Source organism: Homarus americanus, unplaced genomic scaffold (genome assembly GCF_018991925.1).
Source record: "Homarus americanus isolate GMGI-L3 unplaced genomic scaffold, GMGI_Hamer_2.0 scaffold32929, whole genome shotgun sequence".
NCBI lineage: Eukaryota > Metazoa > Arthropoda > Malacostraca > Decapoda > Nephropidae > Homarus > Homarus americanus.
Window position 1 is genome coordinate 10719127 of NW_024737097.1, and position 25994 is coordinate 10745120.

General features: G+C 37.8%; 1 protein-coding gene across 1 annotated transcript in view; it reads right to left on the reverse strand.

Annotated features, from left to right (window-relative positions):
• Window positions 1-6336: 6336 nt before the first annotated feature.
• LOC121873112 (chondroitin sulfate proteoglycan 4-like) overlaps window positions 6337-25994 on the reverse strand; it is a 164305-nt gene continuing 144647 nt past the window's right edge. The window contains exons 16-21 of the mRNA XM_042376424.1: window positions 17921-18061; window positions 15781-16011; window positions 13668-13860; window positions 12358-12513; window positions 8003-10386; window positions 6337-7751 (exon numbers count right to left, since the gene is read on the reverse strand). Coding sequence (XP_042232358.1) covers window positions 7581-7751; window positions 8003-10386; window positions 12358-12513; window positions 13668-13860; window positions 15781-16011; window positions 17921-18061 — 3276 coding nt within the window. The 3' untranslated portion in view covers window positions 6337-7580. The remainder of the gene's footprint in view (window positions 7752-8002; window positions 10387-12357; window positions 12514-13667; window positions 13861-15780; window positions 16012-17920; window positions 18062-25994) is intronic.

Consider the following 25994-nt stretch of genomic DNA (forward strand, 5'->3'; position numbering starts at 1 on the left):
ATATTGTACTGTAATCATTGTCCAGTCAAAAGTTTCCATACAAGAGAGTACATAGAATTTATCTTTATTCTGCAATCATCCCTCTATTTTTAGTGTAACACACACACACAGACACATATATGCTGCGTATATATATATATATATATATATATATATATATATATATATATATATATATATATATATATATATATATATATATATCCAGAGTAAACTAAATTTCCCATGAACTAGATTACTGTACTCAGGATCGTTCCTTTAATAAAATAATCTCCTTAAAATATTAAACTGGATATTTTCCATGAAATTTTCTCAATTTTGATTATTCAGTTACTTAAAAGTAAACCAAAATTTGGATCCCATTAGTATTTGAGGCTTATTGGTCCCCTTGACTTAATAAAACCCAATTTAAATGAAAACTAAAGATGGAGGAAAGATGGCGCCCTTATCTCATTGTTCCAATGAGTCTGTAGCCCGATGGACTTCATATCTTCCAGAAGTAAGACCAAATTTTATTGAAAACGTAGGATTAGCCCTAATCTTAACGTGCTATTAAATTTGAGGCTCATAAAGGATTGGGCACATTGGGTCTCAGACTGCCAGTCCTAATAATTCAGTATCCGGTGTCAATGGAAAACGAAGACTGAACCTTACATTACTGTACTAATAGGTTTGTGGTCTATTAAGGCTTGGGGCCCAATGATTCCCATTTCCTTATATAATCAATTATAATAAAAATGATGATGTAATCTTAATTGCAATGAGCCAATACATTTGGGACCCATGATTTAGAGCCTACTTGGCCCAATGTCCAAATAGGCCCAAATTAAAATTGGAGATATTACCACATGAGGTCCAATGGGATCAAGTCATAATAGGTTCCAAGTCACAAAAGGCCCCACTGGACCCCAGACCTAGTGACGCACTCATAAGTTATGCAGTAACAAATTCAATTATATCCTTTTGAAGGTTCTTGATGCTCTAATAGGCTGTCTACTCTCCCTCCTGGTGATTCTCCTAAACCCTTGTACTGGAGACTCCGGTTAATGGAGAACTTATATATATATATATATATATATATATATATATATATATATATATATATATATATATATATATATATATATATATATATATATATATATATATATATATATATATATATATATATATATATATATATATATATATATATATATATATATATATATATATATATATATATATATATATATATATATATATATATATATGTAAATATATATATATATATACACACAAGTACATTTATGATAATGGTGGAGCAGGCGCTTAACACTATAAGGAGTTGTTTAATTTTGTTAATTTTTTCACAGATGTTTTTTGTATGATATTAAGTATTAAAAATGATATGACAATGAACAGAAACTAATGCAACCTGACCTAACCAAAGAAACCTACCCAAACTTCCTCTCCCCCAAAATAATAGACAGAAAGAACTTACTTTGATATCTGTTACCAATGGAAGCAATTATCTAGAAGGTGCATGGTATAATTTTATGTTTTTTGTGGATGTAATAAAGATGCTATTGAAAACAATATGGCTTCTTCCTCACTTCCTCAGTCCTCCTCCTTTTGGAAGAGCAATAAGTACATGAACATACAGTTCACTTAATAGCCAATGCTACTCATAAGTTATTGGAAATGAATCAAAACCCAAAATGTGGGTTCGATACGAACAATATGATCATCTTATATAAATTGAATAGGGTTAGGAACTTATTGTGCAGAAAGACAAAATACATGGGGTTTGCGCTAGTTTTGGACATGACTACTGATACTGTAGGTAAAAAAAATAAATAGCATTCAAGCCTATAATATAGGTAAGTAAAATCTCTGATGTAAGACTCCGTCCTTTGTTGATAATTTAAGCGAGACCTGAATCTGAATTTATTTGTTTACAATCGGATGAGAACATGCTTCGACATTTTTCGGCAGAATATTTACGATAAAATTTAAATTTCTTCGTGTACAAGACACATAGAGACTTGATTTAACCTGTAGGCTGCGGGAATTTACCCTAAGCTGAATAAAATCGTCTGGCAGTAGCCAAAATAAAATGGCAAGTAAGGGAAATGCAGCGAGAGGATTAAGTGATTTATGATTGTATAGTAATTGTAGATAGAGTAAAACTGTATAAAATATTTATGATTAAAAAAAAAGTTGTCCTGTCCTTTTAATTACTTACTACCATTCAAAGAATTGCGGAAAAAATGAACGAAATCGAACAGCTACTTCCGGTGTCAGCTGTCTGCTCCTATATTATATATATATATATATATATATATATATATATATATATATATATAGCACACACACACACACACACACACATACACACATGTTATTATATATTATTATTATTATTGTATATGTTATGTACACACATACACATACATACATACACACACACACACACACACACACACACACATATGTATGTTTTCATACACACACATACACATATACAATGTTCATATACATATCATTATCATTATTATTGTATATTGCATATTGAACACATATATATATATATATATATATATATATATATATATATATATATATGCAAGTAAATCAGTATAGGTGCGCGTGATCTAGGTATATGCTGATAACCACAGGCCAGGAATCCAATGCTCTGTTTGTTCATTTGAGGGATAACAAGCATTGCATTGACTGGGATAATGCCTCCTCAATATTACCTTGTAATTCAATTGATAGTAGGAACATCATAGAATCTAGTCTTATTAAACATGCCGAAGCATTCAACATGAATTTGAGTAATGGCATGTACAAACTGGACAATTTTGTAATTAAGAAGATTTGTAACCAGGTGAGGTCGGGTCACCTTACCATCTGACCTGACCACCAACCGTTGTGTGCTATTTAAAGATTAGTAGGGTCATTACCTAACACCTGACCATTGTGGACCTGGTCTCACCCTCCTCTTTATATATACACCTTGGTTTGTATTTCTCTTTAGTCTGTACTCACCCCTGAAGATGTGAATTACACGAAAGCGCTTGGGAACTTCGTGTTTTCTTCTTTCCTTGTGGTTATCAGCATATTTATATATATATATACAGTGGTCCCTCGGTTTACGAAAACAATTGGTTCTGCAGAGTCGTTTGTTAACTGAAAATTTCGTTAACCGAATCTATTATTTCAATGGGATATTGGGTAATTGGTTCCAACTCACAGAAAAAGTATACATACAAAGTACTGTATACTGGTAATAGAATTAACAACCCATTAAATATAAACTAAATACAGTACTGTACTGTGCAATAATAAATACAAACACAATAGAATACTGTATTTTAACTTACTTTGAGGTGTGTATGTCATATTACCAGCAGCTTTGTTTACATATCAAACAACTGATTGTAAAGGCAGTTGATGATGACATGCCATATTCTTTACAGAGTGCATTGGTTCTAATGCCTTCTTCGTGTTTCATAATAATTTCTGCACTGTATATTATCAATATGTTAACTAAATTTCAGAATGACCAATAATTTTAATGTAAAAATGCAAAAATATTCAAGAGACCAACAAAATCGATGGTCACTCCACTGTAAACAAAGTTAAACTGAGAAGCGTTGTTGGGTGATTCAATCAGCTGATGGGCACACAAAAACTGTTCCCTGTACTGTCTATATTATCATATTATCAATATGTTAACTAAATTTCAGAATGACCAATAATTTTAATATAAAAATGCAGAAATATTCAAGAGACCAACTTTCTAGATATTTACTCCACTGGAAACAAATGTAAAAATAGAACCAATTACTGTATTGGCAGACTAGCCGATCAGCTGATGCATGCAACAAAACGTGTTTGTCGTAAGGATTTCGTTAATCGAAGTTTTGTTCGTTAATCAAACTGAAAATCCTTATGGGAGCTAATTCGTTAACAGAAATTTCGTTAATCGAAAGGTTCGTTAGCCGAGGGCCCATTTTATATATATATATATATATATATATATATATATATATATATATATATATATATATATATATATATATATATATATATATATATATATATATATATATATATATATATATATATATATATATATATATATACACACAGCATAGTCCTCATTTATGCGGTTTTTGTTTACGCGTTTGGTCATTTACGCGGCACCTTGCCAGAATGAAATGTTTTAACTATGCGGTAAATTTCATAATTTACGCGGGAAGCAGCGTGGGCAGGGTGTGCAAAAGGTCGCCCAGTTAACAAAACATTACCGAGTTCTTCACCCGCCACCCACCACAGCCAGCCCAAGTCAGTGATAGTGATAGTGAGGATATGGACTTTGAGGGGTTTGACAAAGAGGCCCTGCAAACCTCTGTGGTTTTTACTACAACGTACGTAACGTATTGTGTCTGGGTGAAGTATAATTTGTTTATTTATTGAAGATATTTGTTTTTAGCTCATAAAATTTATAGAAATTACCAGGCCAGAATATAATTTACATTGCTGGAATTCTTATAAGATGGTGATTAATTTAAATATATACATCCTAAAATTTGCATTAGACATACAAATTTTAGATCTAATTTAAAAACTTTATTAGAGACAGCAAAAATTTTATCTTTTATGCAAAATATATGACGTTTATGTTAAAAATATTTTCAGTCTTGCAAGGAATCCAGCAATGTCAATTATATTATCCTAACTTTAGTTTGAGGTATTAATTATTACTAAACCGGTAAGCCTAGTGTTTTTCCCCAAACATTTCTCTGGTAGGGAGGGAAGGTGGGGGGTAGGGAGGGACCCAGCGAGCATGGGAAGAGGGGGGGGAGCGGGAGGTGGGGTATTTTGATTGACAGATAGTGTCTGGGTGAAGTATAATTTGTTTATTTACTGAAGATATTTGTTTTTAGCTCATAAAATTCATAGAAATTACCCGGCCAGAATATAATTTACATTGCTGGAATTCTTATAAGATGGTGATTAATTTAAATATAAACATCCCAAAATTTGCATTAGACATGCAAATTTTAGATCTAATTTAAGAATTTTATTAGAGAGAGCAAAAATTTTATGTTTTGTGCAAAATATATGACGTTTATATTCAAATTATTCACAGTCTTGCAAGGAATCCAGCAATGTCATTTATATTATCATAACCATAGTGTGAGGTATTATTTATTATTAAACCTAAAAACCTAGTGTTTTCACCCAAACATTTCTCAGAGAGGGAGGAGCCAGCGAGCTTGGGAAGAGGGGGGGGGGAGAGTAGAGTCCATTATTTGAATGGACATTAACCAGCGACTGTATTTCTCTTAAATATTAATTGTGTGTGCATACCATCATAAAATTAAGATGTTATTTTTACTACAACATCCGTATTGTGTCGGAAAAAGCGTAGTTTGGGGGTTGGCCCAGTCTCTATTTCAATTAATACCATATGTCCTGTTATTTTGTTAACGCGTTTCTCGTTTTACGCGGACCTCCATGGGTTCAATTGACCACGTAAATGAAGACTATACTGTATGTATATATATATATATATATATATATATATATATATATATATATATATATATATATATATATATATATATATATATATATATACAGGTTGATTATCTCTTTTATCCGAAATCCTTAAATAGAGGTATTTTGCTTTAATTTTCGGTTTTCGTAGGAATGGTTAGGTTTTTTTTTTTTAATGTGTATTAGCCCACCTGGGCATAGATCACTGACCCAATATTGGGGCTCTGGGGGTTTAGGTATTGTAATATAAATAATAATAATAATTCATAGGTCTAGGTCGCATTTCTCACTTTTGATCTTTTTTTTCATTCTTGTATTTCTTTATTGTTATTATTTTATTACAGTATTATTGATATTATTATTATTAATTTTAATATTATATTTTATTATTACTATTATTATTATTGTTATCATTATTTTTTTATTTTGGTGTTCAGTATTTTAATTAAAATTTTTATTTACTATGAATAATTATTATTATTATAATTATTATTACTATTACATTTTCGCCAACCAGGCCCCGATGTGAGTCAGTGATTTATGCCCGGGTGGGCTAATCCCTGTTTAAAAAAATAAATAAAAATGCCCCACATAAAAAACTTTCGGTTTTTAGAGCTTTTCAGTTTTTGGAATTTCGGATAAAGGGTTGTCAACCTGTTTATATATATATATATATATATTATATATATATATATATATATATATATATATATATATATATATATATATATATATATATATATATATATATATATATATATATATATTATATATATAGTTTGTACAATATTTATGATTATTAAAAAAAATCACCATTTTATAATTTTCCAAAGGGTTACAGTAAACAGTGTATTATTAGATCCCTAAAAAGCTTCAACGAAACTCCTACCTGTAATGCACTTGATGGGATAATCACAATCAAAATATATCATGACTCTTACAGTACTTTTGGGCATCTATGAAATGTTCAACTTTTGAAATGGTGTACTGCAAGACCTCATAGGAAATACAGGCTGCATAGCTCCATTTTAAGAGAAGACTCAACAAATCTAGACGAACATGGTATGGCATTTCCATCTGGAGTTAAAAGGCCGAACTTATTGAAGCAGAGCTCAGTAAATGCCAAAGATGGACACACTAATCCTCTGTGTGTCTCTTAACTCCGTCATACATCTTATTATTTATATAAGTTCAAGCTCTTTGTAGCAACCTGGGGCACAAGAACTCTAAGGCTACATGACTATTGGTTCAGTGTGCACAGACTCTGGCTCAAGGTCTGCACACTCTTTAGTTTGAAATCACTGCAGATCAAATTTTCACAGTTCTTCATCAAATTATGCGCAGACTTTGTGCTTCTGAGCGGCTTCCTAAGAATCAAAGTTTAAATATTTCCTGAGCAAAGCAACATCAGGGATTTCATAAAAAAAAATCCACACTGTCCTTGTAATTTACCCTTTTGAGTAATACCTCTGAGTTGCATACAGTATATAAATTGTCCATATTGTAACTTGCTTTGATTTTTTCACAGGTTAATTTTTCCATTTCTAACACTTTTTTTGTTTTCAAAAACTTCTCAGCATTCACAGACTTTTGGCACTGAAAAATGCATTTCAGTTTCTTAGTCACATATATTGTGATGTCCAGAAACAGTTTTTCAATTAGTACAATTGTGGCAAAGTGAAATATATCACCTAAGAAATGTTACTTGAAACAATTGTTAGGATGTCCACTGCCAAACAGTTTCTCAATGGAGATTTTAGTAGACTTTCAAAACTCTTGTAAAATCAATTACAGTACTAACCAATGGAGACTGCACTGTTTTGGTGTTTGAGATATAAGAAGTGTTTATAGCACTAATGCGGTGGTTCAGTTTTGCATTAAATTTTCTCTAGCATTTTTACTGTTGTGGGTCATACTCTGCTATTGGTTCTATAGCTATTATAGCTTCATTAAACAGTAAAAAAAAAAGATTGCTTCATGTTGTGCTATGAATTACATTTTTGGTGGTTTGCCCACCTTGCTTTGTTCTATACCCAGTACTGGTTCTTCCTGAGCATGGGGTTGGTTGTCCTGGGCTGATGCTTCTCATAAAGCCCCCACTCCTCTGCCTGTTGAGTGTCCACACCGTAGGGATAGCCAGCCAGGTGTGGGTCGTAAGGAGGGTCACGTGTCGCTGTGTCTGTGCATAGGGGCGTCACCTGTGCCACCAAAAGGGAAATAAGGAAGGAAAAATTAAAATCAGGGAACTAAAATGACAGGAAAGATTTTGTATACAATTACAGGATTTCATGAAGTAATTAAATAAATGAGGTATCTTAATAAATTAAAAAAAAAATCTTAGTGATTATTAGATCAATTTTGAAAAGAAAATGTTTTTGAATGTGAAAAATAAAATAGAAACTAAGTAGACTTAAAATATCTAGCTCTTGGGAGATAGGAGAAACTGTACCTTGCACTGAGGCACTGCTGGTGACACCTCACGGGAGGCGTCGTGAGGCCACGAGGCCTCAGAGTCAGTGAGATGAGCAGCCAAACCCAACCCACCACCTCCACCACCATTGTGGTGGAGGTGAGGGTGGAGGTGGTGCCTCCCAGGCCTGGGAGACGACGGCAGCTCTGGGGGTCGGCACTCGAGTTCTGATAGGTCGTCAGTCATAAACGAGTTTGGCCTAGAATCTGATGGTAGTGGCGGTGGTAAAGATGCTACATCAGCATCCATTCCCACATCATTTCTTTTTGAGTGTCGACGTCTTGTAGCACAACGCACCACAATGATCACAGCAATGATTGCTACTACAGCAACAACTGCTGCTAATACCATCATTACATAATCTTCAGGAATACCCAGGAACAAACCAGAGTTTCCACTGCTTGGAGAATTGGGTTCTGAGCTGCCACGGATAGAAGTTGGATGGAGGTCTGGTCGCAGATGCCTCGGAGGTTCGGCACCCTTATCCAAAACTGTGCCAGCCTCTACCAATGTGAGATGCAAGGTGCCTTCAGCAGGTTGGACCCCAGGTGCAGGCACCTGAAGCACATAATGAAGTGCATCGTGCAAAGGTTCATCAGCTTTTAAATTGAGATTTCTGGCGACATAATATATTAAACCTGCCCTAATCTCTTCATGAGTAAATTGATGCACTTCATGTGAGCGACCTGATCTCCGCATTCGTCGGCTCACCTTCTTAATTCTACCGAAACGAGGTCGTCTCTTGACCTTGTATACTGGGTTACTTCCTGTGGTCATGGCAAGCTCTGAAGCATCAAGGTGTTCCAGGGATAGGCGTGTGCGACCACCCACTGCTGCTGTTAATGGTTTAGAATCCACCAATGGTAAAACTACTACACGAACCTCCACATCTTGCACTGAAGCTTCCCATGTCCAAATATCTACCCGGAAATTATCAGCGGGTTCACTCAGCTTCATCTGCATATAAAGTACATCACCTTTATCTACATTCACCTGTCCAAAAGTGTGTACCACTTGATCATTCATGTATAATTTACCAAACCTGGGCGATCTAGTTATATTGTAAAAAATATGGTTTTTGTTACCATTAGTTATGGCAGCAAGGTGTTGTGGTGATAGATAGGCAACTGTAGTAGCCTGGTGTAGAGGGATAACGGTGTGATTAACTAATTCAAGTGTCAGAGGCTCAATCTCAATTGTAAATACTGTATATTTGGGCATGTGCTTTCCATCAGACACTTTGAAGTAGAATCTGGCTGAACCGTTGGTACCATCATGGGCATACAAAATGCGGCCTGCATTTACATCAAGCTGGGAGAATGACTGAACAGCTACACTGTAATTGTCTGCTAGGATGAGGCGTCCATGGTCAGGTGCACTCATCAACTCATATATTATTTCATGTGGCATGTTATCAGGGTCAGTGGTCAAAAGGCTGTCGTTTGTGATGACTGCATTTTGCCGGTGCACGACTTGCAGGACAGGTCCCTCTGTTACCAACTTGAATGGCTGATCATTAACCGGAGTTACACTAACGTTTAGGGAACCATTGAACAAGAGCACATCAGGTGAGGATCCATTACCAGCCAAGGCAACTGTAAATCCTAAAGAATCTGACAGAGTGTCACTATGGTCATGGTCGTATTGTACACGACCTCTCTCAATATCACGGGCTGTGAAGGTATAACCTTCCGTCAGGTTTCTCTTGCGCAGTGTCAACACCCCATGAGTTGGGACATTGGTCACAGTAGTCACAAGTTTTGGTGAGGGCCGATCGATACTGCCGGCGCCAGGATAACCCTCGATAAACTCCAACACAGCAGAGAGATTTAGGTTATCAGGGCGCACAGTGGCCTGACCTCCCTCGGCCACCACTAGTGGTGCCAGCCCTAGGTACCGTTCCAGACCACCCCCTCCAGGACTAGCCACAGACACTTCCACATGGAATTCCTGGTTCTTGAGTGGCTCAGCAAATGGCGTCTCCACATCAAACATGAACATTTCGCTGGCAGAAAGTTCTGCAAATGGTCTGGTGTGCTCATATAAGACACGCGATTCATTTATGTGCCGCTGAGTGAAGTTTTCTACAGGTATTCGGACTCCTCCTGTCTCCTCTAGAAGCAACTGGCCTAGTGATGGAGGTTTACGTACAATGTAGAGTACTGAGTGGTGAGGATCATGGTCATTAGTCAGAGTGAGTAAAACGGCAGGGGTGATAGGTTGCTGCATCATGGGAAACACCCATAATTCCTTGTTGTGGCGCAAAGACAGATGAAGCTCCTTTGCTGTAATGGTGAACACGTGTGACCCCGTCTCGTGCACTTGATCACTTGCCTCCCATCGGAACATCCCAGACAAACCACCTATGCAGTAAAACAGATATATAGAATAGCAAGATAACATAGATCTTTATCAATATAAACATAATTTGTTATTACCAGGAAGGAGCATTATTACATAAATGCTATAAATAAATACTGTACAGCCTTATTTTAATTTTCTCCATTAAATCAATAATTCACAATTTTGTATCCATGCTAAGATGAAGAAAGGCTTCACTTATATATCGAGTACAGTCAGTTCTCCTATAATGCATGTTTTAAAAATGCAGTTTGGTTATAACGCAATGAATGTACAGTAATAGGGAACACAACATTTACAACATAGATGGGAATTGGGTATGTCAGCCAAGCAGAAATAAGTGATTATGCGGCTGCCTTGGTGAAACATCACACAAGGTGGGATGCTGCCCACGCCACTCACAACATCACACACATCAGTCTTTGTTTATCTTCTGTATGCATCACATGTGTTATCGCGGATTGGGCTTTAACTTAATATCAACTATATTAATTATAATGAGTTGCAGGGATGTGAAGCATTCTGGTAGTGGTGGCACTACACTGACTCCACCTCCTCCATTTTTGTTGTTGTTATGATGTTATTACTGCGCTTCAACAACGAAAGCCTTTAAGCACGTAAAATATTAAAAATTATTAGAGATAGAACTCTTGTTTTTTACACCTCTTCCATCTCCTCTTCCACCACTCATCTCAGCAGCAATCTTCTGTTTACTTAAAAAGGTTTTATCATCAAAAGTATTAAAGTGTTTATTTCATAATTTTCGTTGTCCACCGTCCTTCATGGCTACGCTTTCTATCGCTTAGCAACGTACAAAAGTCGTAGACTACCAGACTGTAACAAGCATTTTTCCCACTTTTTCATGTTTTTATTTTATTAATGTATAATATTAATTAATTACTAACCAAAAAAGAACACATAAAAACTGTTAATAATATAGTAAATTGTAAAGTAAATTTGTTTGTCATGTTCGTTTTTCACCCTTCACAGCTTCCTATCTAATCGCTTAGCAACATAGATATGCACTTGCACTGTAACGTGTATTTCCCCTTTTTCATATTTTTATTCCATTAATGAACGATATTGACAAACCAAAACACTGTTATGATAAAACAACACATAAAAATTAATAATAATACAGCAAATTGTAAAGAAAATTTGTTAATCATGTTGATGTTCTCAAACTTACCCCCAGCCCCTAATTCCCATGGAATCAATTGTTACTACAGGGGGTGTTGGTGGTAGAGTGGTACCGCTCTTGCCTTCGCAAGCGAGATGTCAGGGGTTCGATTCCCGGGCCGGTGGAAGTTGTTTGGACATACTTCCTAGCCCCCATTAGGCCCTGTTCACCTAGCAGTAAAGTAAGTACCCGGTGTAAATCGAAAGTTGCAAATTCGTATTCAGGGATAAGTTGTTGGAGCTTCCAATAACTTGATGACATAAACCATTGACTCTTCAGGGTTCTATGCCCTCGACTCTTCAGGCTTCTATGCCCTAACTCATGAGACATAAAGGCAAGCATGAACTTAGCATGCTTCCCTGTTGGGCACTGTAAACGCTTCTGCGCTTCACCTTACACAAGGATGTAGGGGAGTGCCAAATAAAAAAAAAAAAAAAATGTTACTACAATGCAATTTTTCCATAATACAATGTTCTTCAGGAATGTAACTACCACATGATAGGAAAACTGACTGTATGCTCTTTTATAACTCTTAAGGATATTTGTTTAAATGTTTAATGAAAACTGACAATTTTTTAACTGACAACATTTTCAAGAAAAAAATAGAAGGAAAAAAAATGCTATTGCTGATCCACTCCTGAATTTAAGTAGGTTTAAAAATTTACCCAGAAAAAAATTACTACACAAAACAGACATAAACATATTGTCCCTAACCCTCTCTTTCTCTTGTAATCTGATTTGTGATATTCTTTTATTATTATTAATCATCCTACAAAATGTCAACAAAACACACCTGTATGGACGAAAAAGATACGGCCATCATTCACATCTGTCTGGGAGAAGGATGATACTGGATGGGTGAGGTTGGGTGAGAGGGCCAGGAACCCAGAGTCTGGAGTGGCCACAGTGATACTTAAATTTGCTGGGGAAGTGTCAGGGTCCACTACAGCTGTAGAAGGATATAATGATTGTGGTAATAATTAGTTTAAGTCGAGAACTATTGCATCCTAAGCTAGAGAGGGACTGTCCCTCTCTCTCCAAACCCCGACATTTCCCTCTCTGTGATGGCTCCTGGCTCGTGATCATATTAAATCTTTGGTTAATATTGAAGAAGTAATTAATTTGAGGATTACTAACATAGAGAAATAAAATTTTTGACACTTGAAAAATAATTGAAATAATTTAATTGCATGTGCCTTCTGAGCGTCACACACCCTGTATATATTAGTAAGATTCTTCATTCACCCCAGAAGAGTACATTAAAAAATTTGTCTACTGAAAATTAGATAATACACAATTCATTCCATTTACTGTCTTCAAAGGAATATCATGATTTATAACATAATTCTTTTGTACAATTAATGTAATATATATATATATATATATATATATATATATATATATATATATATATATATATATATATATATATATATATATATATATATATATATACAGTATATATATATGTGTGTGTGTGTGTGTGTGTTTTGAAAAGATCATGAATACAGTACTGTTAAGGAGAAATTAGGCACTGAAAGCCTGCCCAGAAATTTTTAATTATTAATTAATTCACTTCTACGAAAGCAATTTTAGGAACTTTTCAATACAATAACAATGTGAAATACTCTCAATTATACTCATAATGTTACACTGCCATTAAATAAGACTCTTACACTGTCTTTCACTGAAATAATGTAGTGTATACTGTATTATTTTTTGCTTACTAACGTGGGCACCTTACTCTACTGATTAGTCACACAAACACACATCAACCCGCCTACTCCGGTGATCTTAGAAGACTCAGATTAGATCATCTTATTGAGTCTCTGATCATTCTACTATACAACTACTGTGAATTACAGATGTTGACTTAGTCTGATCCTAATTTGACCAACTGTATTGAGCCAATGCTGATGAGCATGATCCTAGCATAACCCTGCTTGTACAGTGTAATCATGCTTTGCTTATAATTATCACAAATGTACTTAATAAGCATCAGTTACTTTTAGCTGATTCCAGTTGACCCCAATTAACTTCAGCCAAACATTAGTTTGATCCCAGATGACATATTCCGATCTCCCTGACCCTAGTTTGACTGACCCAGGTTGGAGGAGGAGATGCTGATGGTGCTGCCCTCCCAAATAGTGAGGCCGGTGTTATTGATGACGAAGGGCGCCTCATCGTTGAGTCCATGCACAGAGACATTGACTTGGGCCGGGGAGCTCTGACGTACCCCAGATACTGCCACCAGACTGAAGGCATCTTGCAGGCGCTCAGATCCGTCGTGCACGTACTGGGGGTTGACAATGAGTCATGATAACAGTTATTTGCTTGGGGGGCAGAGGAGAAATGTGATTTGTGAAAAAAATAGGAGGGAGTTCACATATGACACATTACATATCTTTAAATTTGTATAATAAAAACCAGCAAAACTAATTTGGATCATGTCAACATTTTGAGATTTGTATTTTACCTAACTGAGGTCGTCATACACTTACATAAAATTCAAGACTATTCTGAATAGCCTTGAAGGATAACCACTTATGGGAAATAAGTGTTAAAGTAACTCATTATGATAGTGTTACGACCCTCCTTTCGCCGCTTACCCAGCTTCCACCGCTGGTTACCAGCGGCCAGATCGTATGTACAGAAACAGTAGATATATCATGGTAATTATATAGGACTAACCAGCGAGCGAAATTGATTGAAAACAATTATAAAAACGCCGTATTTTCATTGTTATATTATAGTGGGCACTGTTGTAGTTTGTGGAAATATGTTAAGAAATGGATATTTTAAAAGAAAACGTTACTTAACTTTTGTGGGTATGAAAACAGACCTAACCAGCTTAACCAAATAAATCTACCTAACAGAAAGAACTTACTAAGATATGGTGAAATTTGACATTTTCTGGACGTGAGATGATACGGCCGCACTGGCGCTATGCATCTCGGGCGGCAGAGTGATTTACTGTGTTGGCGGATTCCACAATAAATTATTATCGTATCAAACTCATTGATCAAAATAATGTAAGAAAATAAACAGTCTCTATGTAAAGGAACAATGCCGTGATCTTTAAACAATCGAAGGGTCTCGTTGTCTTTACCCCTAAATTCACAAATTACGTCCATGTAAGATAGGTGACAACCTTCACACGACATGCTGAAAAAAAAGCTGCCCCGTGCACGGGAAAAGCCCCTCAGCAGAGCGCAGCCTCATTACCACCCGCAAGACAAATTAGTGAGTGCCTAGGTCTCTAATTATCTCTGAAATGAACAATTTCTACAATAAATGATTATCATATCAGAACTCACTAATGAAAATAATGTAAGAAAATAAACAGTGATAAAAATAAGTCGTCCGCTAGTTAATCCTATATATTAACCGTACAGACAAACAACAAGCAGGTAGATTTCCACCAGGTCACAGACACACACTTGTGCACTGTAGTCTTAATAGTCACTAATTCTTCTCAATACTGTTCACAGCTTTACAGCTGGGCTTCTCACTTCGAATATATAGTCAGCACACTACCAATGTACAATTCCGTAGTCATTTCACTTTTATTTTGCTCACTAATATTTACTCAACAATTATCTTCAGTTGTCCTACTAGACTTGTACTGCATACTCAGAGCAGAAACGGTCGACTTACTGACAAGGCTGCACGCTGCCACCTATGTATCTCATCAGACGATCCTAGAACACTATAGCTGTATAGCACAACCTAAACCAATCTGGGAAGTTCTAGTACGTTCTACTCTGATCGAGGCTTACAATAAAAGTAAATCATAACAAAAATGATGCAATGCCTTCTAGAAAATTCTTACATCGGTAATACATCAATATATACTGTACAGGAAAATCTCCCTAAACTTGCCAAAATAACTGCTGCCTGGAATAGAAAATAATCAAAATACTTAGTTTATAAACATTATAATACCTTATTATGCCTTGGCATAACAATAATATGGAAATCTTCATGTCATAGAGTCTAGTCTTTACTAAATCATCTTTTTCTTATATTGTTTAACCTGACTTAAATATAAGTACAGTTACCTAAATATATCCACTCTCCATGCAGACCCCTTTTCCAGCTTCTACCATACATCTACATAATCCTTCCTTCAGCTTATCCCAATCATCGAAATAAGTATATGATAAAGCTGCCCCTATTCACCAAGAAAAGCATGACTCCTGCTGCTAATACTCACCGATATAAGCCCCTGCTCCAACTGCAATGGTGTGAACGCCTCCACCCTCTGACGGGGTCTGGTTGATAGCTCCAGCTGCCCTGTCACCGGCTGAACCGCCACAAGGTATTGGGCAATTTTGTCCGTGTAATATTCAGTCAACACCGTCACTACGGAGGCGGTCACTATCGTCTGCGATCCCTCGTCCACCTCCAGCAACCCAGTCGACAGGTAAATTGTCTTAGGGATTACCTTTGGGAAATATATTTTGAGGTTACTTAATTTATTAGTATATTTACTGTAATATATCCCAAAAGGCAGATAGATTACCTTCTGTCTCAAAAAGAACATTCTAGCCAAATAATCAGGAATCACAAACTTTCTTTTTCCTCATACACTCTGTGTCATTACCAAAGAGAGAATACTAAATAAATACATGGGTGTTGTTAGACTAGTGTATTACTAACCCTGTTACATGCTTAAAGACCTTCGTTCTTGAAGCACAATAATAACATAACAATAACATGTGCGCCTGCTGGAACTTTTGCAGGGAGGGGGGGGGGGTGGACAAAAGTCCCCAAGGACAAAATCCTCCTGGGCAAAAGCCTGTAAGGACAAAATACCCCATTTAAAGTGCATAATGGTGACAAAATACCCCATTATTTATATATTTCTAAAGGTTAGGTAAGGTTTGGTTATGGTTTTGTCCTAGAGGGATTTTGTCCTCGGGAGTTTTTAGTCTGAGGGATTTTGTCGGAGGAGGATTATGTACCCCACTCGGCAAGGGGATATGCTAGCTCCCACAGTCGGGTTTGGTAGGTAATAATTTAGTTTTGTTTTTGTTTTTTCCCTAACTTATTACAGTACTATATACTACATAATGAGGTTGATGGAAGTTGACACATCAAGTTTACTTGAATTTATTAAGCTAAAGTTACATGAAACATATAATACTATTTTTTATTGCGCATGTTGTTTCGGTTAATATCAGAGCAATAATAATTATTTAATAGAATGAAACAGGTCAGCGTGTTAGCAAATCCCGAGGTCCATCATAATGGTTCCTCTTTTGGCAAGAAAGTTTCAATTCAGGTGGCTGCTTTAAGTTTTAAATTTCCTATAATTTAATGATTTTTACAGTTTGGTTCTTGAATTCTTCTCTTGTAAGCTTTGACATTTGTAATGGGTGAAATGAGTACAGGCCAAAATTTTGCCTGTTTCAGGAGTACATCAACCTTCCAATGAAGATATGACGGGTTCCAAATATGGTACATAAACTGATCTACGAAAATACTCTTCTATAGTAGATTCCTTGATATTTGAACGGGAAGGGTTAGCTCAATGTCCAACTCTGCTGCTAATTGTGACGATCTATAATCATGGTACAGTCAGGGAAAGGTGTTCCTATACCCCTGTGATATCCCCAGTCAAGATACGTACAGTAACATGCATGATACCTTATATTAGTCCAATCCCCAATCATCTCTACTACTGCGATGCTGCTGCCGCATCTTGACTCGGGATATCACAAGGGGTATAGAAACACAAGTACCGTAGCAACGTTGAATAGTAACAGTATATCTAAAAATCACCATATTGGATAATAAAAATGACATCTGATCTAAAATCACTGACTTGGTATAAATGTCGGAGCTGTAACACCAAAAACTTGATATAAAATTATGGTACCACAGAAAAATCACGCCAATATCTTTTAAATAGATATCAAAATTTTCTTACCTTATAACCCTGTGTATTCCAACAGAGTAAATGATTGAATCGAAAACAGAAGTGGTCAGTGTCACGATGGCGTCTTGTATAAAACTAAAGTAGCTGTGTGAATGGTCTGCTCTATATGACCAGATCTAATTTTACCGGTGTTGTTAAACCACTAAGTCTAGGGCCAGGAGAGCCTTAACCTACCTAAACGTCACATACTGTACCTGCTTGTCTGATACAAGCAAAATGATTGCGTTAATACCCTGATCCAACCAAACACAGCTTCCCTTTAACACAAGCTTCATCCAGGGGAAGAGAGGCAATTCCCCCCAGTGGACGCCCATGAATAAATAGGAAAGTGTAAAACGGTTAAAAACATCTTAGCAAATTAATAGTCAAAGGCTAAAATCACTATCAAATACCACAACCTTGGCCTTCATACCTGTATAGTAAAGATGAGGTGGGAGAGACTGGAGATGCCGTTGGTAACATCGAAGACGAAATGATCATTTGTGACGTTGGTGCCCACCTCTACATACTGGACTCGACCCTCATTGATGAGCGCCTGGTCGAAAACGCTTACCTACCACGTACATACAGGTAGAGAATCAGTGAAACAGTATATGGATAGAATAACAGGTGCTTCTATAGTATGCGGTCGACCGGGGTGCCCAATAAACTAGCCACCTCGCGTGGCAAATCTGAAAATCTGAATTTACACAAAAGTATATGGTCTACCGGGCTGGAGTTGGTCTACAGGGATACAGTACTTACACTGTAGCGTCCATTAACCTAAGCTAACCTAGGTTAATGGACGCTACAAATATCCAGGTCGAACAACTCCAACCCGGTAGACCTACAGTAGTAGCACCCAGTAACAATAACTATACCAAATATTCATATTAGAGCCCGGATGTTCAGGCAAAAATGCCGAACTGTATATGTCTATTTTTGGCAATTTCAATATAAATTATTTTTTTAATATGCTTATTTTATTTTTTTTGTCATTCTGCTATAGGAGAAACGCCAAAGTGTTTTTGAATGACTATTTGGCTGTCCTTAACACACACACACACACACACACACACACACTTCCTCCCTAAATGCCACACAACGTAAACACCTAGAAAAAGTGCAAAAGAGGGCATGCAAGATTATTCTCTCCCCTTCCTACTCCACATATCAAGAAGCGCTCAACACACTGACCCTTTCGACTCTCACTGACCATCACCACGACCTCATCTGCAAATTTGGTAAGAAGCTTCTACACCATCCTCGACACCGGCTCCTACTACCACCTGAGATCCCTAGTCCGAGAATTGCTGTTCGACACCACAACCGCATCCAGCCCATACGTGCACGAACTGATCGCTATAAGAACAGCCCAGTCCCAACCATTGTAAAAATTATCAATAACTTGTAATAAACCAGTGTATTCACTCCCAGTAAACACTACTCCTTGCACTGTCACTATGTTGAAATGAACTGTAGTTTGAGCTTTTCCTCATCTAGTTATTATATGTCTTATTTGTGTCACTTATGTTACTTGTATATTATTTGTAATTCGAAACCCATTCCCCAAATATGTAACTGTATATTTTCAGCCTTTGGCTGCCAAGCTCTTTCAATAAACCGTTAATTATTATTATTATTATTATTACACACACACACACACACACACACACACACACACACACACACACACACATATATATATATATATATATATATATATATATATATATATATATATATATATATATATATATATATATATATATATATATATCCAACTCCTTTCCAAGAAGCAGATTACTTTATGTTAAAATCGAACATTTCCTCCAGCACCACTGTGAAGGGCACTAGACACGTGTATGACGGGTACAGTACGTGTGAATGTATCCCGACACGGCGCTCCGTTCTCTGCGGCGTAGTCTCTGTTATGAGAACTTCTATTTTACAATGTGTGAAAAAAACTACCGGTAGTATCCTGTATTTTCTAACTGAAGAAAGGTTGTTAGGATGGAAGAATTTGACAAGCTGGTATCAAAATTGTTATGCTGTGGTGCAACCTGTAAATGCAACTTTCAGTATTTTTGCTGGGAATGGGACAACTGGCCGACGCCATCTGGCCGCAGCCCAACTGGCCGCGGGAAACTCGCCGCGGCCGACTGGCCGCCGCGGACTGGGGGTAAACTGCAAACGCCTAATTTTGCGCTCTCAAGGCAGCTCCTTAAACCCCCACCAGCGAACGATTGATTCGTGAATGATTAAAAACAAGTCAATTCTGAATTCAACATACAAAAAAACAGTAAAACTATGTACTAAAAAATAAAATAAGAGAAACTTAGATAATAGAACTGATTCTTGTATTCTGTATTCAGTCCTGAAGATGTAATATACGAAAGCGCTTGACACTTCGTATTTTCCTTTTCATGGCCAGGTTAGGTTAGGTTAGGTTAGGTTAGGTTAGGTTAGATTTTTGCATATGTATCTTTTATTATTTTATTCCAATAAAGTACTTCATAAAGAAATTTTAATCCTCTTTTTTTTATCACACTTTCATCAATTTTGTCAAAAAAAAGTTCCATATGGCGGCCATTCGGCCGCGGCGAGTTTCCCGCGGCCAGTTGGGCTGCGGCCAGATGGCGGCGGCCAGTTGTCCTTGACCCATTTTTGCTCATGATTACTCTGACAAACAGCAAAGTTTCAGTTGAATAAATGATAGTTAACCAAGAAATGTATTTGCAAAAAAAGCCATTTTAGCTATGGTTACAATAAATTGACTGGTTAACTATCATTTAATTTATTGATAGTGTTGTAATATTATGCATAATATTTGTATTATTATTTTTGGCCTAAAATAATTTATGCTATTTTCGGTTTTTTGTTGCCTATTTTTTTCTATTTTTACTTTGTTTGGCCTATTTGGCCTTTTCTAAGATTTTAATAAAGTGCCTAATATCTGGGCTTTAATAGTTAGATACTGCAATAAACACTCAAAAAGTTGTAGAAATAACTGTACTCTTTGATAGGATCTGAATCCACACAGTCATCCAGATTTGGAATTTTTACTGAACTAAAACGAATCCCAGAGGAAAAAGGAGAAAGATTTTGAGATATATCTTTTTGTAAGTTTTTGTATAATTTAATGAAAATGAGAAGAAATATTGACTAGAGCTGTACACCACGGTGATCAGCAAAAATAACCTGTATCAAATAAAATACATTAGTACATGATTACATCATTTTTATATAAGAAAGAATACAAACTACTGTCAGTGATCTTCTTAATGAAACTACAGTATTAAATTAAATACACTTAAGATTTATGCCACGGCGTCAGTCCGGAGACAAAATTAATTTTTAATCTCCATTACATTTGTCTGGATGTTTGTGAACCAGATAGGATTTTACCACATGCCGAGGCTGGACCTATCTTGAGTGTAGATGATGTTCTAAACCAAATAAAAAAAAACAGAAGAAGGTTGGTGAGAGGAAGTGAGGCTTATAAAGAACTTCACAGCTAAGTAAACAAAAGTAGACAGAATATAGGGTTTCTACAAACAAAGAAGAAATTCATTGAGATGATGATTGCAGGAAAATGTGTTTACCCAGCCTCCACCACTGGCTACCACCGGCTAGGGTCGTATATGTACAGAGCAGTAGATATCTGGCAAGAGTTGGTTGTCGAATTAGCACTGGCTGTCGCGGCAGTCTCCGGTAATTCTCCGACAATCGGTATCAGTGTATAGACAAACAATAGGCAGGTAGACTTCCACCAGGTCACAGAAACACACTTGTGCACTGTAGTCTTCTTTAATAAACATTAATCCTTCACAACACTGTAACAGGGTAATGTCATCACAGCTTAACTCCACACTTCATATACTTAGTCAGCACACTACCAGTTTACAATTCCTTAGTCTTCTCACTTTATATTAATCACAAAAATTCCGCTATACTTGCACTACAATTGTCTTCAGTTGTTTTGCTAGGCTTATTAGTCTTTACACTAGGAACAGGGGCGAGCAACTAACTGCCCCTATGATGATGATGATGATAATGAAGTAAAGTGGCAAATGACTTTGCACTGGGAAAGGAGAGGAGAGAGAGAGAGAAGTAAAGCATGGAAACGGGAAGAAAAGTGGGAGGGGTAGAAAGCAGGTGGGCTGTCCACCTAGCGGAGACGAGTTGAAGTGATGGGGTGGTAGCCTCACGCAGCACACGCCCGCCCGCTCAGGGAGGGAGGTTGAGGGGGGGGGGGGAGGGAAGCTAAGCTAGCTAGGTATTCATTATTGTAATGGGTGTTAATTTTTGTTTGTCCGATGGTGGTGTTATTTGTTCACATATATGTGTAAAGTGGGTCTTGTTCTGCTATGTCAGCATGGAGGCTCTTAGGCCACCAGCTGTGTGTTTTAGTAGTTCCTTCTTCTTTTAACTTGGAGAATAATGGGTCCTCCATCTCTTCAAGTTTGATCCATATTCTCTGTGCTTGGCTGTGTGTACGTATGTTCAGTGGTTCGATATTGTATAATTCGTGAAGTTCTTGTATTTTGGTGGTGTAGTGGACGTCTCTACAAACTGCGTAGCTGCACACCACCTGCTACCGTCTTCCCTAGCAACCAAGCGTATCCGCATTCCAATGCCCGCCGTATCTTAGCAACGGAACTAGTCACCGGCTACTTCTCGGGTTTTCCCAACATGACTCATAGAGGACTGGCGGCCGCTGCTGGGTGTATATAAGCTCTGTCTCGCCATTGAGATTGATTCTGACCAATCTTCTTGAACAAGCAACATCTCCTCCTCCGCCGCTGCCTGGCTGCCCCTCGCATCTCCTCGCCTGCCTGGCGGTCCTCGCTCCCGCCGGCGAGCATGGCGACCCACCAGCTGTCCTTCCCTGAGCTTCCTCACCAACCAACTCTCATTCTGCCCATTTTCCTGGACAAGCAACATCTCCTCCAGCAAGCTCCACGCTGTTAACATTTCATTCAACCAGGAGGCCAGCAACAGGCAACATCTTCTCTAACGAAGCTCCTGCACATCTACCTCCTTCAACAAGCTACTCCTCGCACGTCTCTACCAAGCAGCCCCTCACCACACAGCACCTCCAGCACCAGACTGTCTATCATATAACTTATATATTATACAAGAAAACCACATTAGAGTTTCCTTCCATACTGAGTGCTAGACAACTTTAATATCTCGATACCCCTACAATGGTGACTCCCGGAGATTAGCACTCACACAGGATGGAGGAGACACTGATCACGCTCCCAGTCTTCAAGCAGACACCGGCTCCTCTTCCTGCCCCAAGCACCGCTTTCTGACGACCCCAGCACACCAGTCATGCCTCATACGCCGACCCCGGCCCAGCAATAACCCCTGACGCGGCCTCTGTTCCTGAATCCAGACCCACACACCCCTCTTTTCTCCCTCAGGTACTCCCTGCTAATGTCCTGCACCCTGCTGCTGTCGTGGACCCAGCTGCTGTCACAAGCCCTAATCCGCTTCTGCTGACGCAGCCCCTGCTCCTGACCCAGGCCCACACACACCCCAACAGGCGCATCTGACGACCCTGTACCTGTCGTGAGGGAAGCACAACATTCATCGCCTCCACACACCCTTTTTCTCCCTTCTCCCACAGATAGTGTGTATCTAGACAGTTGTATTTCAGCGATCGGCTCATCACGCCATCGCCGTTGTCTCACATGAGGCATGCACCGCCCGGTCTTCCTCACATGTGCTAAGCAACTCTACAAACAACAAGTCTCCTACACCGCCTGGAGGGGAGGGGGAGTATCATAGTGGACGTCTCTACAAACTGCGTAGCTGCACACCACCTGCTACCGTCTTCCCTAGCAACCAAGCTTATCCGCATTCCAATGCCCGCCGTATCTTAGCAACGGAACTAGTCACCGGCTACTTCTCGGGTTTTCCCAACATGACTCATAGAGGACTGGCGGCCGCTGCTGGGTGTATATAAGCTCTGTCTCGCCATTGAGATTGATTCTGACCAATCTTCTTGAACAAGCAACACCTCCTCCTCCGCCGCTGCCTGGCTGCCCCTCGCATCTCCTCGCCTGCCTGGCGGTCCTCGCTCCCGCCGGCGAGCATGGCGACCCACCAGCTGTCCTTCCCTGAGCTTCCTCACCAACCAACTCTCATTCTGCCCATTTTCCTGGACAAGCAACATCTCCTCCAGCAAGCTCCACGCTGTTAACATTTCATTCAACCAGGAGGCCAGCAACAGGCAACATCTTCTCTAACGAAGCTCCTGCACATCTACCTCCTTCAACAAGCTACTCCTCGCACGTCTCTACCAAGCAGCCCCTCACCACACAGCACCTCCAGCACCAGACTGTCTATCATATAACTTATATATTATACAAGAAAACCACATTAGAGTTTCCTTCCATCCTGAGTGCTAGACAACTTTAATATCTCGATACCCCTACAGTGGTGTATGGCGGGAGTTGCTTTGATGCTCTACGGAAAACTTTGTTTTGTACTGCTTGAAGTTTAAGTTGGCTGGATTTGCTGATCGAGTTGAGTGGTATTGGTGGATATTCTAGGTGAGGGCGGACAAGTGCTTTGTATAGATGTAGTTGAATTTTGGTGACCATTTTGCTGAATCGTCGTAGTTTCGTGAGTTGTGATTGGGCAGTCTGTTTGCGTTGTTTTACGTGTTTTGCTATGCCTGTTTTTGTTATTGTGAGTCCCAAAATTTTGCCTTCGTTGGAGTATTGTATAGGTACGTTGTTGACTGTGATTGGTGCAGGGTTTATTTTGGCAATGTGTATTATCATTAGTTTCTGTGTATTGGTTTGAATTTTCCATTTTTTTTCATATTCGTTAATTTGCTCGATGGCGTGGGCTGTTTTCCGTGCCATCATCTGTTTGCCCTTGCCTGGATGTCGGATGATTTGGGTGACGTCATCAGCATAAGCTACGTATTCTCCGTGTATAGGAGGTGGCATGTCCGCCGTATATATTGTGTAGAGTGTGGGCGAGAGGTTACTTCCCTGTGGTACTCCGCTGTATAATTTGAAGCTTGGGCCTATGTGGTTACCTATGATAATTTTGGCCTCTCTATTGTCGAGGAAGTTGCAAAGAAAGGAAGTTAAGTTGTTGGGAAGTTCTTGGGTGGTAATTTTGTATTTGAGCCCTAGGTGCCAGACCTTGTCGAATGCTTTTGCTACGTCCCTTAATACTACGTTACATTGCTCCTTGTTGTGCATCGCGTTTGCTATGTTTTCGTAAGGGAATATTCTCCTGGGAATCTGTGAGGAACTCAAGCAAATCATCAACTGGGACTTTTGTAAACAGTGATGTTACATCAAAACTGACCAGTTTAAAATCATAATTAATGTGTAAGTTATTGAGTTTGTCAACTAAATCCATATTATTCTTAATATTAGTTTGATATGTTGCCAACTAGGGGGTTTAGTAGAGAAACTAGCCATTTAGACAACTTATAAGTATAGCAGTGAAGGAGACATTGAAGAAAACTGTTTAATTAGATTATCTTCACCTTTCAATAGAGACTTAAGTTTTTTGTTAATCTGAGTGTTAACTGTGTTGAGGGGATTATTTATGAGCTTAGAATATGTTGCAACATCACATAAAAGGTCATTCATTTTAGATAGATAATTACCTTTGTTTAAAAATCACTACAGTGTTGGCTTTATCTGCTCAAGTAACATGTAAATCCTTATTTCGTGCATTACACGAAAGCGCTTGTGAACTTCGTGTTTTCTTGATTCCTGTGTGGTTATCAGCATATACATGGATCACGCGCACCTACAGTGATTTATATTTATATATATATATATATATATATATATATATATATATATATATATATATGTCTTGAATAAAGACGAAAAGCTAAGGTACTCCGTTGTTTCCATTTTCCGTGTGATTTTATCAAAATATATATATATATATATATATATATATATATATATATATATATATATATATATATATATATATATATATATATATATATATGCTGATAACCACAAGGAAAGAAGAAAACACGAATGAAATATGTTTTACTTAGGCCAGACAGGTAAAGATCTTGCAACCAGAATTAAACAACACAAATACAGTGTTAGGACAGGCCAGGAATCCAATGCTCTGTTTGTTCATTTGAGGGATAACAAGCATCGCATTGACTGGGATAATGCCTCCTCAATATTACCTTGTAATTCAATTGACAGTAGGAACATCATGGAATCTAGTCTTATTAAACATACCGAAGCATTCAACATGAATTTGAGTAACGGCCTGTACAAACTGGACAATTTTGTAATTAATAAGATTTTTAACCAGGTGAGAAGGGCGGGTCACCTTACCATCTGACCTGACCACCAACCGTTGTGTGCTATTTAAAGATTAGTAGGGTCATTACCCAATACCTGACCATTATGGACCTGGTCTCACTCTCCTCTGTATATATACACCTTGTTTTGTACTTCTCTTTAGTCTGTACTCACCCCTGAAGATGT